This window comes from Brachyhypopomus gauderio, chromosome 3, assembly GCF_052324685.1.
Source record: "Brachyhypopomus gauderio isolate BG-103 chromosome 3, BGAUD_0.2, whole genome shotgun sequence".
NCBI lineage: Eukaryota > Metazoa > Chordata > Actinopteri > Gymnotiformes > Hypopomidae > Brachyhypopomus > Brachyhypopomus gauderio.
Window position 1 is genome coordinate 20177409 of NC_135213.1, and position 16521 is coordinate 20193929.

Sequence of the window (16521 nt, forward strand, 5' to 3'; positions counted from 1 at the left end):
TTTTCTTTCCCAAACAAATTTGACATTTGATTATAAACCCATATCGTCGTAGAACTGCAGTAATGTATAAGAGCTTTTGAGTGCAAATATGTGCAAGATGTTGGAGATGAATGACATTTAGATTTAGGGCTTGAGAATAAGAATAATGGACTTGTGTGATTTTCTTCTATTTGAGCTTTGCTATTCTAGTTAGTGAAATGTTTTATGAATGGAACTCTTTGTTTGTTGGGGGGGGTGTCCTTCTGTCTTTTCTCTTCCTGAAAGCAAGAAATAAAGAAATAATTCCACAGAAATTTATTATAGCACTCATTACGCTGTGGCTGTAGCCTAGACAGGCAGATTTTCAGCTATTTTAATACTAACCTCAAAATAACTCAATTTATACCCACTTGATCATTCACAAACTGACATCTGAAAGGAAACTGGACTGTGCTCTGAAGAAGCATCTCTTGATCTTTTTGTGTATTCCTGGGTGGTATTGAAGTTGGCAAAAGGCTGAAGGAAACTCTGTGCCCTAAGTTCATTCCTATTGGTGGAACAGAGTTGGTGTACTCTTCTTGAATAATGGTCAGATTGCCCTACACAAACTGCTCTCAGCTCAAGTACCACAGAGCATTCACAGCTAAGGACCATCAAACTCTGTAGTGGATCACAGACTATTTCAGTGTTGCTCATTATTTTGCCTCGTGCTTTCTGTTCTGTCTAGGTACCTTGCATTAAGGTGAAGACTAAAGCTTCAAGGAGTTCTGTTTTCGGCACATTGTGTCGGGTCCCCCAAACGCATAGTTTCCAGTTCATTATTGTCTCAGCAAACATGAAGAACTCAGACCACACGGGTGTTTTTCACGTCTTGATTGCATTACCACCACCACAGAAGACCTTTCTGTAAAGCAGTACATAATTAAGTAATGCCAATAGCATTGATAAAAAAAGGTCCTTTCTTTAACTTCTTATACAGCTTGTGGCTAAAACTGACTGGAAGTTGGTGTGAGATGCACAGGTGATGTAATGAGTTTTCCTGGTGTGAGTCAGAGGCTTGGTGCTCTGCAGCACATCTTTAGCTGGAGGATTTTCTCATCAAACCGAGGCCAGACACGATCGTCCAGGCATGACCAGCATCTCCTGGTTGCCTCGACCGTGAGGTTCTATACCCTCATTTTCCCAGATTTTCGCCCCCTCTGGCTCACTTATTATGAGCCCAAGGCTATAATAAGTGTGATGTTGCCAAATTACTTCCGTTCTACGGTGACACAGTAGCAGAAGCACCTCGTCCTTTTTCTGCTGCTCTGTTTTCTGAGTCTCTGCCTCAAGAAATCCAGCCTCAGCGCAAATCCTCAGTGCTCATGACATACTGTGGCATCAGCAAGCCTGGATTTTGCAGCTCCTGATGGGCTGTGTGCTGACGACTGTTGAACAGCCTGTCAAACATCTTTGCCAAATATTCTTTACATGTCAAAATCAGTAGCTTGCCTAATTATAGCAAAAATCAGGTACACAGCGAGTACCCCAAAAACCTCACAGAAACAAATGCTTAAGACAATGTGCAGAAATCATTTAATGTAATGAACATGCGGAATGTTCTTTGAAAGAACATTCACAGACTTACCACAATACACCGCCATGTCGTGCACATGTAAGGCTTTATTGACTTTGTAGTTTGATACAAGTATAAATATGTTTGCTTTGTATACAGGGAGTAGGATGGAGACAGTAGGCTACCTCTACACTGGGGTGGAGCATCAGAACATGCTACATCATGGAGCTGCTGGTCAGCCCTTCCAGGTCCTGCTAACTCGTCATCTGTTGGCAGTTCTGTGGCATGCTGAGGGTGACCTTGTTCTCAGGATGAGATAGCAATCATATGCATGCAGTGATCAAATGCCAATAGAGGACATAAACATAAAGAGTGTCTTTGGGACATACTGCCACCTACTGTAGAAAAGAAAAGGTAAAGAAAAGGTAAAAAAGTAACATTTTATTTGGTTGCCATATATTTGGAAATGGCTGTATTTGACATTGTGGCAAAAATAGAAGAAAACAAAAGCATATGCCACAAAGTGGAAAGCACCATTTGACTTCCAAAATTAGCTACAATATTATATTACTTGTTCTGAAAATAAATAATGGAAGAGTATAATAAAAATCTAAATGTAACAATGTCTTGGAGTTCAGGAACGCATAGTGCCTGAATAACTAGAAATGCAGTATGTTCAATGCAACTGCATTCTTTGAGAGTACCTTAACCCCAATCTTTTATTACAATTTCAGTTCAAGTATAAAGTAATTTCAAGTGTCTTTTAGTCTATTAAAGGCACTCCTAATGCAGGAAGACAGGCTGTATTCAGAATGGGGCAGACATATCTACTTGAGATATGGAATCTAGCAGCACTATCACCTGAATATCTAAAAAGAGGTCTCAGAGTAACCAACGGTAATCAACATATATTCTAAAAGTGCATACATGTATATACAGCATATTTGACTCCTGAAGGTTTCATACGCACAGTGGTATGACCTGAAGAGATTAAAGGCACAACAGTGCTTTTCAACAGAACAGAATACATAAATAAATAAATAAATAAATATTGTAAGCTAACTTTGTCATTCAACATAGAATTGTATGATTCAGTAAAAGGTGTCTAAAACTGAAGACCATTAAGATCAAAATGGGTGTCTGGCTTGCTGCAGATATTCTAAAGAATGCTATGCTAATGTGTGACAAACATATTCTTCCTGGATTGTGGACAAACAGAAAAATCTAATAACAGTGATGTTCAATTCTTTCCCGGTTCTAACTAACTATGCCTTGTCACGTGGTTACTCACTTTCTGGTGCAGGTTACTCACTTTCTGGTGCAGGTTCAACACAGGTGAAATACTCACCGCTCACTCTTTACAGTCAACACAACATGCAATAACCAGTACTTATTAAGTACTCTTTTTATATACTCTGTATACGGTTATATATTATTTTTAAATTTACTTATTGTCTTGCATATTTCTTTCTTTATACTCCACATGCTGCTATTTTGAATACATGATTTTCCCTCCAGGGTTCAATGAATCAAAGCGAACTGTATCTTAACATTCTACAGAACTGTGACAAAAAAATACCCGACTACCTTTACCCAAAAGAATTCAGCATATAGATGTATAAAATCTCACATGATTTCTTAATGCCACATAAGTTATTGCCAACTGATAAAGTGCAGAAACAATAGTACCAATTGATCAGAACTGCTCAATCTCTACACTCTCAGAGCTGTGCAGAGTCTCCTGCAGCTGTGACTGGTTCTGTAGTGAACTGGATAAACCCTTCGTATTGCGCCTATCAAACTCTGCTGTGATTTCAGACAGAGTCTTGCCTTTGGTCTCAGGAAGAGTAAGTCTGAGGTAGATGGCTGATGCCACACAGACCCCACAGAAGGGAATGAAACAGAACTGGCCCAGGTTATTCACTATGAAGGGGAATGCCATCCCCACCAGAAAAAGGTTAACCCACATCATTGAGCCAGCTATCATGTAAGCAGCAGGCCGGGCCATCTGGTCGAAGAGTTCTGTGGGCAATATTCCGGTCACCCCGGCAGGACCCATGCCGAAGCTGAGGATGTAAGCGAAGACGCATGCCATGCTCAGGTAAGGCATGCCTGCCACCTTGCCCTGCAAAGAGAGAGACAGGGTGAAGACCACAGCCCAGCCAGCCATGAGCACGTACCCTCCCAGGAGGAGCATTCGCCGGCCCACTCTCTCTATCAGCAAGTTAGACATGATGGCTGCAGCGAATTCGCAAGCACCCGTTCCAATGGTGGCGTACTGAATCTTCTCCGCACTGACTCCCGCCTCCTGGAAGATGTAGGACGCATAGAAGTAGATGGAGTCATTCCCGCAAAGCATCATGCTGCTGCTTGCTGCCATGACGATGCACAGTTGCCGGCGGAGACCTCGGTCGGCGAGTAGCTCGCACAGGGATTTGGCGCGAGCCACCCCGGCGGCCTTCTGCTCCTCCAGGATCTCCTCCATCTCAGCGTCGGACACTTCGCAGCCCCGCAGGCGGCCGAGAGCGTGGCTGCATGCCTCTCTGTCACCCCGATCAATGAGCAGGTACCTGGGGCTCTCAGGAAACCAAGGCAGGGTGAGCAGCTGGAGCAAGCCTGGGATGGCATTGCTGGCCAGGAGGTACGGCCAGAATGCTTCACCACCCAGCACCTCAGTCAGACCAATAACCTGACCCAGCAGGATACCCATGGCTGTGAAGACTGCGGAAAGGAGGGCCACAGCACCCCTTAGGGCCTTGGGAGCACTCTCCCCAAAGTACATGGGTTGGACATTCATGCTGACACCAGCGTTCACGCCGACAAGGAATCGAGCAGCGATAATTATCTCAGTTGATTTGGCGGGCCGACTGCTCAGGGCCATGATAGCACTGGCCATGAGGAAGCAGTTGTTTAGCAGCAACGTTTGCCTCCTTCCACACCGAATGGCCATTGGGCCAGCAAGCAATGACCCCAACAGCCCCCCGAGTGAGAACGCAGAAACAATGAGAGTCCATATCAGTGTAACCTCGCTGGATGTCAAAGCTGTGCCCCATCTCTCCACACACGTCTCATTAATGAACTTCTGAATGTAGACTGTAGGTGAGTTGATGATTGCAATGTTGTAGCCATATTGAAGGGTCCCCCCAATAGCAGCAGAGCACACTGTAAGAGCCAGAGTCAAAGAACAACCCTTTCTGTCCTTGCTAGTTTTACTCATTTTAAACAATTAAAACTCTATCTAAAACGTAACTTGCGAGATAAATAAAGGAGTTAGATATACAAACGTGAGTCATACTGACACATAATAAAAATCAGGCCTCATCCACCTAATAATCAACCTTACAGGGAAATCTAGTTAGAAAAACCGGGATGCCCACACAGCATTTCACTTACTGCAAAGTGGAGTGAAGGAAGACACAAAAGAAACTAAGCTTCCTTTTTCAAAATAAAAGTTGCAATAGCCACCACTTAGGCTACTAAATAATTGCTCAACTTGCACATTAAAATAGTGAATGACCTTGAAAGTGTGTTTACATGTAGTGTACAACTGCATAATTCGTTAGAACTGACATTTTGTTTTTAAAGAAAATATATTGGCAGCGGTGGGATTCGAACCCACGCCCCCGAAGAGACTGGAGCCTTAATCCAGCGCCTTAGACCGCTCGGCCACGCTACCGTACGTAAAACGCAAATCGTTGTTTTTTTTCGCTGGCCTTGTAATAGCTAGATTATTTCATGCTCTGTGCTGCCAGTATAGGTTCCAAACCCCAACAACCCTAACCATAATCGGTTTAGAACATAAATTAACAAATGATTATATTGATTAGTTAAAATGAACTTACTTTGCTTACATAGTTATGTATTTTATTTCTCTTGTTTCTGATTGACTATCAAAGATAAAGTGTTCAGCCATTAATAAATGAAGTTAATAAATGAAAAACTATTACACTGACAACCAAAACATATTGCTAGCTTGTTATCAGTTGTTGGTGCACCGATTTTCTAATGCAAGAACTACGAATGGACGTTTGGAGAAAGGCGCTCGTGAAATGACGTAATTCAAAAGCGCGCGTCTCGCGTCATGTAAAAGTGCGACCGGCGTAATACTGGCAAAATATGTAAGTTCTTATATAATCTCTTCTAATCTTTCAATGGGCTTTAGTTTCTAAATACAAAACTAGCAAAATGCTTTTTCATCATATTCTATCTTTTGCCAGAATCATATATTTTATGCTGCTGCAGGAATGCATTTGCCAATCAGCTGCCTGTTCACTGACATCTGATGTATGTGGACGTTACGGTTGTTTACACTCAAGCGTAGTTGGTCAGATGAATGAAATATTCGTGTTCATTCTGTCTTATCGCTGGTCATGTAAATTTACGGCTATGATATGGTGATTCCGTTTACACGCCCTCGTCCTTTGTATATTTCTAGCTAGCTAATATGTTGCACTTGATAAACTGCATGGTGAATCAGTTTTTGCAAGCAGTTTAAAAAATGTAAATGTGCAGTTTACGTCCATAAGTTTGCTGAGTTAGCTCGCGATAGCTGTCTAGTTAAAGAAAACCACATAGACGTCTGAGTAATCTCACAAAGGTTAGTTTAGAGTGCTCAAATCGCCAAAATCCCATAATGTTATATGACAGCAGTCATGCATAAAGTATGTAATACATGTAAAAGTCTAGGTCTGACGTGACCATAGCAAATCCACAGCATTTTCTCCAAGCTATCCAGTAATATTGGCTGTTCGTAAGACTGCGTTGTTGGCATTTAGGTTTTTCACATGTCATCTTGTCAGGGCTCCATCTCCAACCAAGAGGAAGGACCGTCCCGAGGTCAAAGCCAAGGAGCGGGGCAAGGATAAAGCAGGAGGAAAGGAGAACGCTGACAAGGAGCGAGGCCGGGAAAAGGCACGCAAACTGCGCAGCGCTTCCAGTGGAAGCAGTAGGTTGGTTTTCAAACTTTTTGTCTTATTGATCAGTCAGAGGACACATCCTGCTTTTCCACGAGTCTGCTTCCCGCATAAACAGTCGAAAACAAAGTGTCAGCACGGTGGTGCCACAACTGGTTTATTTCTACTGCTCTTACTGTGAGATGTTGTCAGATGTGGGTGTGACGTGCTCCCCTCCGCTGCACCTCCAGCTCCAGCTCCAGCAGCAGCTCTGGTTCCAGCTGTGGCTCCTCCAGTGGCTCCAGCTCCTCCTCCGCCTCCAGCCGCTCTGGATCTTCCAGCTCACGTTCATCCAGCTCCTCCAGCTCCTCTGGCTCTCCAAGCCCCAGCCGGCGCCGCCATGACAACCGGCGACGCTCCCGCTCCAAGTATGTCATGACTTCACTCAGGATGCCACAATTCTATAGAGTCTAACCCACATTCGTGGTTTTTCATGGTGCCTTGTGTGATATTGTGTGAATTATGGGACATATTTTTGGCTCAATAGTTTGGAGATGCAACAATGCACCAGAAAATATATAAATACATACATATATACATACTAGGGGTGGGCATAGATTAATCTCACTGAAATCTTGAAATTAATCTAGATTAATCTATATTAAAATGGCTCATATGCGTGCTATCCAAGTAATGACTAAAAGTCAGTTTTTGAGATAGGGTTTCTTAATACAGAGGGTGCATTAGACCAGGGGCTCATCTCCTGTTTCCAAAATGCATCAATGACTGCTTGAGAAAGCTGTTCTACTTTGATACTAGAAGAAAAAAACCATGCTCAATAAAATGTAGGCTACTCGTGTTCAACGATTTATTCAGTTAAACATGAATTTGTAAGCCTACATACTGTACATTAAAACGGGTTGATAACATGTTTATTCAGCTAAACATGATATTTGAAATGTAAGCCAACATTTAGTGCATTTAACCTCACGGACGTAATTTGGGGGGGACTTTTTTTCAAAAGCCGGTTTTGGTCCTCTGCAGTTTTAACGGTTAAACAGAAATATTTAAATAGCGACGAATCTAGCGCTAGGACCATGCAGAAAACGACCGCTCCGAGCTCCGCTCCGGTAACACTTTACGTTCCTAAAAATGAATTTTCCATGAAGCAAACCTGACGACTTCGTGGCTGCATCCATGTAAACACACGTACGATTTGTAATTCATAGGTTTGAAAACTCGTTCTCGCCCCTACTGTGCAATTTGGTTAGGAATACAGCCGAGCTAAACTATCAAGTTGAAAGTCATCATAGTTTGCTTACCCATTTTGACCCAGTTCCTAACCCAACTTTAAGAATAGATTAACGGCGATAATTTTTATATCGCCCGATAAGATTATCAAATTAACGAACGCCGTTAACGGCCCACCACTAATACATACATATATAAATAACTGGTATTAATTACTTAACCAGGGTTAAAATCACAGAGATACTCTGGTAAGAATTACATTCAACCACCTCCTGTGTTAACCTAAACTGTTCAGAATAAATTTCTAAAGACAAAGCACAAACTCGCTTGTTTGTTTTAGTTTATTATTATTATTATTATTATTTTACATTTCAATTAATGTTATTCTAAGACACTGTAATTTTACTTGGTTTAAAATTTAATTTGGGTGCAGAGAGGTTCTTGAAACATCCCCAATTTTCAGATATGCATAGGATACCTTCAATAGCAAATAGCTATTTTACTTTACATCAAGTATGATACTTGAAGCACTTTCTTGGTATTTTGTCTGATTGTGACCATTTAATATTTCCATTCAATAGATCCAAGTCTATTAAGAAGGATGACAAAGAACGTCGCAGAAGGAGTCCAAGTCCTCGTCCCACTAAAGTTTACTTGGGCCGATTAACCAGGAATGTCATTAAAGTATGAGCTTGACTTGCCTATATGAACTTAAACATCTCCTATAGTCACAAGGTTTTTGCCCTTGAGAGGTCATTGCCATCGTCACTTAATCATTTTCTCGTTCAGGAACATATCCAAGAGATCTTCTCCACCTATGGAAAGATCAAGATGATCGACATGCCAATGGACAGACTGCACCCCCATCTCTCCAAAGGCTACGCGTACGTGGAGTTTGAAACTGCAGACGAGGCAGAGAAGGCGCTCAGACACATGGATGGAGGTTGGTCAACACTGATGGTGTTCTTATCGTGGATGCTACAGAGAATTAAGCATGGAAGGCAAAGTAGTTCTTCACTATAGTGAATGTGTGCCCTGTGCAGGTCAAATCGATGGCCAGGAGATTACTGCCACAGCCGTCCTGGCCCCCAGGGTTCGCCCTCCTCCACGCCGACTCACCCCCCCACGTAGGATGCCCCCACCTCCACCCATGTGGAGACGGACCCCACCCCGCATGAGGCGCAGGTTACTGCAGAATCCAACATACCATGCTGGTTTTGATGCTTAAGAGGAGAAATTGTACATTAATGAAGTTTCCTGACCTGAGCATGACATTTTTTTTTAACAAGCTTTAGTTAAGCAGCAAGGTGACTTGGCGAGCAATACACTTTAACTGACTGCCTCTGCTTGCGGTCATAGGTCACGGTCTCCAAGGAGACGCTCTCCACCACGCCGCAGGACTCGCTCCCGATCTCCAGGCCGCCGCCGCCACAGATCTCGGTCCAGTTCCAACTCCTCACGTTAGACTGGCTGGTTGCCTCCATGGTCCCTCCTACATTCACTTGTCTTCTCTGCACCATGTACTGGCTGGAGTCCTTTTGAAGGAGAAAGCCCCCACCTATTTGTGGGTGCTGTTTGTTCCAAAACACTGAGTGTTTATTTATTAATATGTTTGTTTGGTTATATTTACACCCTGTTTGCAAATATTCTTTGAATAGGAGTTGCTGGAGACTTGATGGCTTTGTGTAATGTAAATATTTGACTACCGTTTATTTTAAGTAATGTTATTTTAGTTGAGCTGCATAAATTTGTGTGCTTTAATGTAGACTGTGTCTAATCCAAGCATACAGTCCTGAATACATTAGCTCTGTACAGTCCTAAATAAATTATATTGGATGTCAGTATTTGTGTGTCTTTTCAACTATATTTTGTTACATTTTAAAATAGCATTAAATGATAATACAAGAAAACTAACATGTAGTTCATAAAAGGTTCTGGGATCCCACAGCACACATGTACACTGAAAAAAATATGCCAACTTCCTCGATTTGTTCCATTTTGGAGCAAAACCAAACTGCTGTCGTACAGGCAGAATATTCACAATCGATCACTCAGACTTCTTACTACAGACTTTTGGCACTCATGCAAATATAGAATGATTCTTGGGTAGAAACCGTAGCCTGAATATTGTTCCCTCATGTAGCAGCTCTGCAAATATGGGAGCATATAATTACCACTCACACTAACCGCTATCTAAGTATTTTAACAGTAACGGTTCATGGCGAAAAATGAAAATATAAATAAGGCAATAACTTTTTTTATATACAAACCCAGCAATTGACATGACAGCGTTACATTCACAATGTAAATCAGGGAATGAAAGGTTACAGCTATAAATAAACGTAATAAAGTTTTAGTCTTTGGGCTGCTTGCGCTCCTCCTCGGGCTGGTCCATTAGGTCCCTGAAGCCGAGCTTCTCTAGAGGCTCCTTAGACATCAACTGCCTGAACAAGGATAATAAAACTTCGTGAGTAATAACAGCATCCACCGTGAGAGTAGGTCTGAGATTTTGTTCAAGAATCAAACTAATTGTAGACAATTACTGTATCTCTCCAGATAACTTACTTGTCCATTCTACATTGCAAGTATTCTTTGGACTGTATTCGACAGTGCGCATTGTCAAATTTATTGTTTCTGAGGCAACGCATAAACTCTTCTTTGAAAGATTTACATTCACCTGCAAATACAAATACAAGCGTCGGTAAGTTGCTAAATAGCCACTGTCCTAATTCAAGAATCTGAACTATGCTGACAAGTATTACAACACACGTAAATCTATACACAATTGTGCTGAACGAGCATACGGTCGGTAGCTGGCTAGCACGAGCGCGAGAGCGCGAGCCCAGCTGAGCACGGCTAAAAGGTTTTTACTGTTACCGAAATGATCTAATGGGAACGATCCTTTGTCAGGGGGACGGGGTTTGAATGATTTGGTTCCAAAATTCATCGCCGTCGACATTGTGGATTTTTCAGTGCTACAACTACATTTAACCGAAAAATGCGTTTGTTTTGAGATTGTAGTAACGCGAAGCAAGCCTCACAATCCGCGTAATGACTTATACTCATGAATGTCAAAATAAAAGTCAACGGCATATCCGCATGCTACATGGCAAGTTTGTGGCTTGTTCAAAAAAAAATTTTATAACCAATTTTATTCAAACTTTTCCGACCATGTAGATGATAGAGAAAACGAATAGGAATAAACGGCTATGTATTAAGTTTTCATTTATCTAAATAAATTATATAAATATATTGAAATAGCTATAGCTCACCTTATCATTTGGTTACATGTTTATTGATATGAGTGACAGTTGAAAGAATTTAATTGGTTTTGTAAGAAGAAAAAATACCACTCTCTTAACCACTTTGTATCTTCTTTTAAGTGCTTAATGGTAAACTTTTTTTTTTAACTGAAGCGTTTAACATTATTACACAAGATTTGGAAATATGAGACTAGAACCCCTTACTGTAAAGTGTTTGGATACCATTAAATGTAATGAGTAAATAAATAAAATAAAAAGCATTAAAGCCCAAATTTTAAAGCCTAAGCCCATGCTAACAAAAATTTACGTTTACCGTTTAATGAATGAGAAGGTATTTTGACCATGAAATGTATCTCGTACATTTTTAGGAGAATAAACCTTTATTCATATTTACAATATGCAAACAGTATATACAATGACCTAATAAATTAAGTTTAACAAAGAATGTTTTCATTGTTTTGCAATCTGGCAGGTCCAGCTTGTTACATCGGGGTAGTATGCAAATTCCGTTCTAAAGGGGAAAACACAATGTTATCATCAGTCCAAGTCCGATTCATTTGAATAGCCTTTGCATGCATTTTCATATCAGCAGGCTGTATCAGATGCTAAGCCCTATTTGTGAAAATGATGCACAGTAATTTATGTTGCACTTCTAAGATGACTGAACTCACTCTCTTTTCTGTGGTTGTCCATTTCCACGACACAGCAGACCCTCCTCACACGGGCAGATCTGGTTGATGCTGAATGCCAGTCCTCCATCCGGCACGTAGCAGCTCTCGCCCAGTTCCAGCCGTCGCTTACACACCCTCTCACCATGACGGCGGGCACAGCACATCGAAACGCCACAATCCTTGTCTACTTTGCACCGGGCACCTGAGATCAAGGGTGAGGAAGGGACTGGTCTTAGACACCGACACGTGAGATTTATCCATTTAACATTATGAAGAAGAGAGTACTGCTTTTACCTTCCTGGCCTTCCGGGACTCTCCGGATGCACTGGCCAAACATGCAGCTAAGGCCACGCACGCACTGTGCGTCTCGCCGGCAGTAACCTCCTTCCCGCCGCAGCGGGACACAGAGGCCGAAATGGCGGTCACAAGAGAAGCCCTTCCCGCAAGCGCGATCGTGGTCGCAAGCCACCTGGAATATGTGCACATTTGTGATTAAACAGGTAAACTGAGCAGAGACATCACCAGCCAAGCACAGACAGGCTCAGTGACACTTCTGTTTGTGCATAGCTGTACTAAACTCTCACATCATGGACCGTTTTCTCCTGCTTGCTTATGTCCTATTGTGTGCATCTTCATTACAGTCTAGGGGAGAATTATGTTTTAAAAGAGCTTGTGTCAGAAACACTTATCCCTTTCCCATTTCTTTATTGTAATTAATACTAGTTAAATATAATTAATAACATGTAGCTAATACATAATGTGTAAAGCATCTACCTTAATTCTATGCAATGAACAGATAACTTCCCAAACTCTATAATCTGTATAGACACAATGAGTAATATATACACAATGAGTAATATATACACAGTGAGTATCACACAGATTTTTCATTACCACATAAAGAACAACTGGATTCACAATTTGATTTCTGTTTAGTGATCTTTTGGGTAGAAATCGGCAAACAGCACCATCTGTTCTCGTCTGTTCTTAACATGCACAGAAAACATACCATGTCACTGTTGGGAACCGTCTCTATGTCCACATCTGCCGGTCCCACGTGGCCCTTCTCTTGCGGGCTGTAGGGCATTGACAGCATCCAGGCCCAGATCCGCGCGTGTACGGCCGACACGTACACGCACACACACAGGACATGCAGGAGCCTCTGTGCCGTGCTCATTTCTGAATCTCACGCTGGTTGAAAGCTACAGGGAGTTAGCCTGACCTCCCAGATAACTAGAACTGCCTGATTCACCGGGCTGGCGCTGAGCCTGATTGTTGCTGCTGATTTCACGGAGCTGTAGTGCAAGCCAGTCAGCAGAAGTCGCTCGTCCTCCCTGTGATGTCCTCTGTCTGCACGGTGTCAGCGGTGTACCATTGTGCCTGTGTCCTCTGCCTTATATACGACTTTTTGTCGTATTTCTGTTTATTGAAGCCACAGGATGGGAGGAGGCAATTAGTCATCAATGGATTAGCAAATTTGTTTGCACCACCACTCGACCCCCCTGTGCTTAGGTAACAGTGGCAAATTTATCAGCTGGGGGGTAAAAGGGGGGGAGGATCTTTGTGCAAATAGACAGACAACAGGCTTCTGCAATGGGGCAAGACAATCACTTAACCTCAATTCACACACACAGACACACACACACACACACGCACTATCCAGAGGACCGCTTGCTATTGACCTTAGCCGCCTGACTGAGTGTCCCTGGACAAACAGTCCCCCTCCATCCTTCCATGGACCCCCCATAGACCCCACATCTCCATGCTGGGACTAATTTGCAGAAGCACATTCCCCAGCCAACCCTGGCAATCCCATTAAACGTAATTATCATCAGCTATTAGCAGTACCCAACAGGGGCAGGAGGTAGATGGGCCAGGAGGCAATTTTTTGGTTTGTTTTAGCAGCAAAACAATCTATACTGATTTATGTGGAAGGGTAAACCTTCCTTAGGAATGTCAGCCAAATAATGCTGGAAAACTCATCACTTCATTTTGCTATGGTTCTTTCAATTTTGTTTTCCTGTCTTATCAATATTGCTTCACCACATCAAGAGCTTTAATCAAGTATACTTCTCACAGTTGTTATCAGTTATCATACTGTACAGCAATTATCATTTTCTCGAGCTGTTATTAGCCCGGCCTGGTATACCTTATTACTTTCAATCAGTTGATGAAGAGATCAGCAGTGACATGCAGTCTCTGCATTGTTTAAGGCAACCAGGTGAGTGTTCAGATGAGTGTTCAGATGAGTGTTCCGCATTGCTCCCTCACTCTGATGCTTTTACACACTGCCTGCTGAATAACTGTGTTATAACTAATGCCTTTGGTTTATAACAATAGGAGAAATTGTGCTGGCTTCTGCTCTTCAAACTTAACCAAAGATCTCTTCTGCTAATGGTTCTGTATTGTTTATATCACCTGTCCAGCATGTTTTGGACCATGAAAACTGGGAGGAAATGCAGTTCCAGGGAAAACCTCTGAGCTGACGGGCCTTAAGGAACAAAACTTTTTTTTAAGTGGGTGGATAAGATCACATCATCATCATCATCATCATCATCATCATCATCATCATCATCATCAGCAGCAGCAGCAGCAGCAGCAGCAGCGTTATGCACCAGTGTTATGCACCAGGTGTTATGCACCAGGCTTCACTCTGGGAGAATCGACATGTCTACCACATTGTGTGTGTGTGTGTGTGTGTGTGTGTGTGTGTGTGTGTGTGTGTGTGTGTGTGTGTGTGTGTGTGTGTGTGTGTGTGTGTGAAGGGTATCTAGTTGGCCGGTCAATATCACGGCTACCATTCAGAAATCATGAATGTCTTCAAAATAGAAAATATCCACAATTTTATCTTGTTTACTAATAAGGTTCCTGACACTGTCAGTCTCCTCCTTTAGCTTTCAAAACAAATTTAATTGGTTGCCTCAATATAAAATGCATCCTGGATTTTAATGACACAGAAACAATAAAACACAGCAGCAGTTTGTGGCTCTGTAAACAGTGCATGAATTTCGGAGGTGACAGGCATTTCCTGAGCAAACTGTGGAGAAGCCTGCCAACGATGGTGTAATCCAACACAGTTTATTTGAATGGACCGACAATGGCGTCCCACCATGGGACAATAAATCGATACAGCACATCTACGGAGCTGAGATGTTTACCTTCCCTGGTTAAGATGTCTCGGCTGATGACTACTTAGGTTATCACAGCAAGGGGTGTCCCAGGTAACAGAGCAGCAAGCATTACATCAGTGACTTCCAAATAACTTGTAGATTTAGCCATTGTAAAGCAGTTGGAATCTGTTGTGCTGACGAGTAGGCTAATGTGTGTATTGTGTGTTTGTTTCTAAGTGTGCTTATGGGCCGTCAAGCCCTCCTACGTTATCTTTGTTGTCTTTGGCATGCAAACATGTGTTTAATTCCATACAAAATAAATGTATTAGACCTAATGAAGACAGACTGATACGAGACCCAGCTCTCAAAGAATGTTTTTGAAAGTGTCGAAAGTTTCATGTGCAAATTCATTATAAAGATTAATTTCATAATAATGAAAGTCATTGTAAAACAAACTTTAGCATATGTATTTGCTAAAGTGAAATTTGCTACTCTCTCTCTCTCTCTCTCTCTCTCTCTATCTCTCCTCATATCCTACACATTGTAATGGGTGCCTAGTGTAGTAATGGCCAGTAATGGTCCTGATCTCATTTTAATCAATGTCTTGCTAAATACTCACAAACAAAGTTATCCAGACAATTAGAGGCCAGTAAACAACTGTCTAAGTCAATATAACACATCTACAATCCCTGCAGTGGATTAGTGATTTGTATGCATTTGTGCTAACAAGGAGGGCACAGAAGAGTGAAAAGACATTTTCTACACAACTAGGTGCATTTGTTGGTAACCCACTCTTATGCTCTTTCAGTTTAGTTCTGTGCAATAGTATTTTTTATACAAAAGTTTTATATCCTTTGAACTGAGTGTGTCAGTACTGGCATCATGTCATAGGAAATTTGGACTGTTGTGACCAACAATAATAGATGTGTAATGGAAACCACGCCATAGCGTTTGCAGAGCGAGAGGTGAAAGCACACAATGTCTCGCTGACGTAAAAAAGAAAATGGCAGGGCGACATCAGAAGGGCTTTCATCCATTGCTGGAAAACACAGACCCATACTCGTAAATAACGGCGCGGCTCGCGGGTCGTGTCAGTGATGTTATTTTGTAAGGATGATGTACCGGATGGTTAGGTTACGAGGGCTATCTCTCCATTTCCCACACCGTGTATTCCGTAAGAGCCAGCGAGCGACTTGGGAGCGACGTTACATTTTCAGCATCCAACTGATAATCCTAGAGCGACTAGCGTATTTATCGGTATGACAGCGTGTGTGCTCGTTGTGGCTCAGACCCATGACCACGGAGTTGCTCGCACTTTTTACCGGATGAGCTACAAGGCGTGGATGAGCTTCTCCATACTGTGTCCAATTCGTTTGTAATTGTTACTCTTTCATCAGCCGCATATTTTTGCTGTCTGGATTTACTTTCTCCAGGCACGAATCGTTCCCATTTGTCTTTTGCGGCCTCGCGCTTATGTGACAGGAAGTATGGCTTTCATGAACACTCCATAGGGCCTAAAGAGTTGCGAATTTCCTAATATTTCCCCTGTGATGTGCGTGGCTGCCTGGAGCACGGCGGCGCACGCCGTCTGGGGCTGGTTAGGGTGGGTGGATGACAACTCTGTGGGCTGCTGCCGGGAAAGACAGAGGAGGGGAGTGTAACTTTAACAATTACGGATGAATTTATTTTCAAAGCTTTAGTTACAACTTCCTACAGGAACGTGTTAAATAATGGTTTTAAATACTATTCTTGAAAATTTCACAGTGTTATAAGCAAACAATCATGCAACCAAACAAACAA

The 16521-nt window shown here is 42.2% G+C and overlaps 4 protein-coding genes and 1 non-coding gene across 6 annotated transcripts; 1 reads left to right on the top strand and 4 right to left on the bottom strand.

Annotated features, from left to right (window-relative positions):
• Positions 1-1623: 1623 nt before the first annotated feature.
• Positions 1624-4938, bottom strand: LOC143510604 (solute carrier family 2, facilitated glucose transporter member 11). The gene has a single exon (XM_077000147.1). It carries the CDS (start codon positions 4749-4751, stop codon positions 3231-3233), a length of 1521 nt encoding a protein of 506 aa, XP_076856262.1. The 5' UTR covers positions 4752-4938; the 3' UTR covers positions 1624-3230.
• Positions 4939-5128: 190 nt separating this feature from the next.
• Positions 5129-5210, bottom strand: trnal-aag (transfer RNA leucine (anticodon AAG)). The gene has a single exon. It is a non-coding gene; the product is annotated as a tRNA-Leu (tRNA).
• Positions 5211-5577: 367 nt separating this feature from the next.
• On the top strand, positions 5578-9521 carry LOC143510605 (RNA-binding protein with serine-rich domain 1-like). Of its 2 annotated transcripts, none has more exons than XM_077000148.1 (7): positions 5578-5652; positions 6334-6483; positions 6678-6854; positions 8259-8361; positions 8467-8620; positions 8721-8862; positions 9037-9521. In XM_077000148.1, coding segments are annotated over exons 1-7 (834 nt in total). In that variant the 5' UTR covers positions 5578-5650; the 3' UTR covers positions 9143-9521. The 2 variants fall into 2 exon arrangements, with proteins under 2 accessions (XP_076856263.1, XP_076856264.1); XM_077000149.1 differs by lacking the exon at positions 5578-5652 and adding an exon at positions 5681-5818.
• Positions 9522-9918: 397 nt separating this feature from the next.
• cox19 (cytochrome c oxidase assembly factor COX19) lies at positions 9919-10733 on the bottom strand. Its single transcript, XM_077000151.1, has 3 exons — positions 10555-10733; positions 10243-10354; positions 9919-10121 (listed from the first exon to the last, which is right to left on the bottom strand). Exons 1-3 carry the CDS (start codon positions 10634-10636, stop codon positions 10031-10033), a joined length of 285 nt encoding a protein of 94 aa, XP_076856266.1. The 5' UTR covers positions 10637-10733; the 3' UTR covers positions 9919-10030.
• Positions 10734-11318: 585 nt separating this feature from the next.
• Positions 11319-12029, bottom strand: LOC143510607 (U9-ctenitoxin-Pr1a-like). The gene is made up of 3 exons (XM_077000150.1): positions 11906-12029; positions 11612-11813; positions 11319-11451 (listed from the first exon to the last, which is right to left on the bottom strand). Exons 1-3 carry the CDS (start codon positions 11946-11948, stop codon positions 11391-11393), a joined length of 306 nt encoding a protein of 101 aa, XP_076856265.1. The 5' UTR covers positions 11949-12029; the 3' UTR covers positions 11319-11390.
• Between the last annotated feature and the right edge of the window lie 4492 nt (positions 12030-16521).

What these genes read in the sequence shown, in the direction of transcription:
- LOC143510604 (XM_077000147.1), bottom strand. Translation starts at nt 4,751, where the DNA reads ATGAGTAAAACTAGCAAGGACAGAAAGGGTTGTTCTTTGACTCTGGCT.
- LOC143510605 (XM_077000148.1), top strand. An exon ending in CGGCGACGCTCCCGCTCCAA is followed by an intron (nt 6,855 to 8,258) that starts GTATGTCATGAC and finishes TCCATTCAATAG; the next exon opens with ATCCAAGTCTATTAAGAAGG. An exon ending in GCTCAGACACATGGATGGAG is followed by an intron (nt 8,621 to 8,720) that starts GTTGGTCAACAC and finishes TGCCCTGTGCAG; the next exon opens with GTCAAATCGATGGCCAGGAG.
- cox19 (XM_077000151.1), bottom strand. Translation starts at nt 10,636, where the DNA reads ATGTCGACGGCGATGAATTTTGGAACCAAATCATTCAAACCCCGTCCC. An exon ending in GTTCCCATTAGATCATTTCG is followed by an intron (nt 10,355 to 10,554) that starts GTAACAGTAAAA and finishes TTGTATTTGCAG; the next exon opens with GTGAATGTAAATCTTTCAAA. An exon ending in TTGCAATGTAGAATGGACAA is followed by an intron (nt 10,122 to 10,242) that starts GTAAGTTATCTG and finishes ATCCTTGTTCAG; the next exon opens with GCAGTTGATGTCTAAGGAGC.
- LOC143510607 (XM_077000150.1), bottom strand. Translation starts at nt 11,948, where the DNA reads ATGTTTGGCCAGTGCATCCGGAGAGTCCCGGAAGGCCAGGAAG. An exon ending in AGTCCCGGAAGGCCAGGAAG is followed by an intron (nt 11,814 to 11,905) that starts GTAAAAGCAGTA and finishes CCTTGATCTCAG; the next exon opens with GTGCCCGGTGCAAAGTAGAC. An exon ending in GGACAACCACAGAAAAGAGA is followed by an intron (nt 11,452 to 11,611) that starts GTGAGTTCAGTC and finishes TTTCCCCTTTAG; the next exon opens with AACGGAATTTGCATACTACC.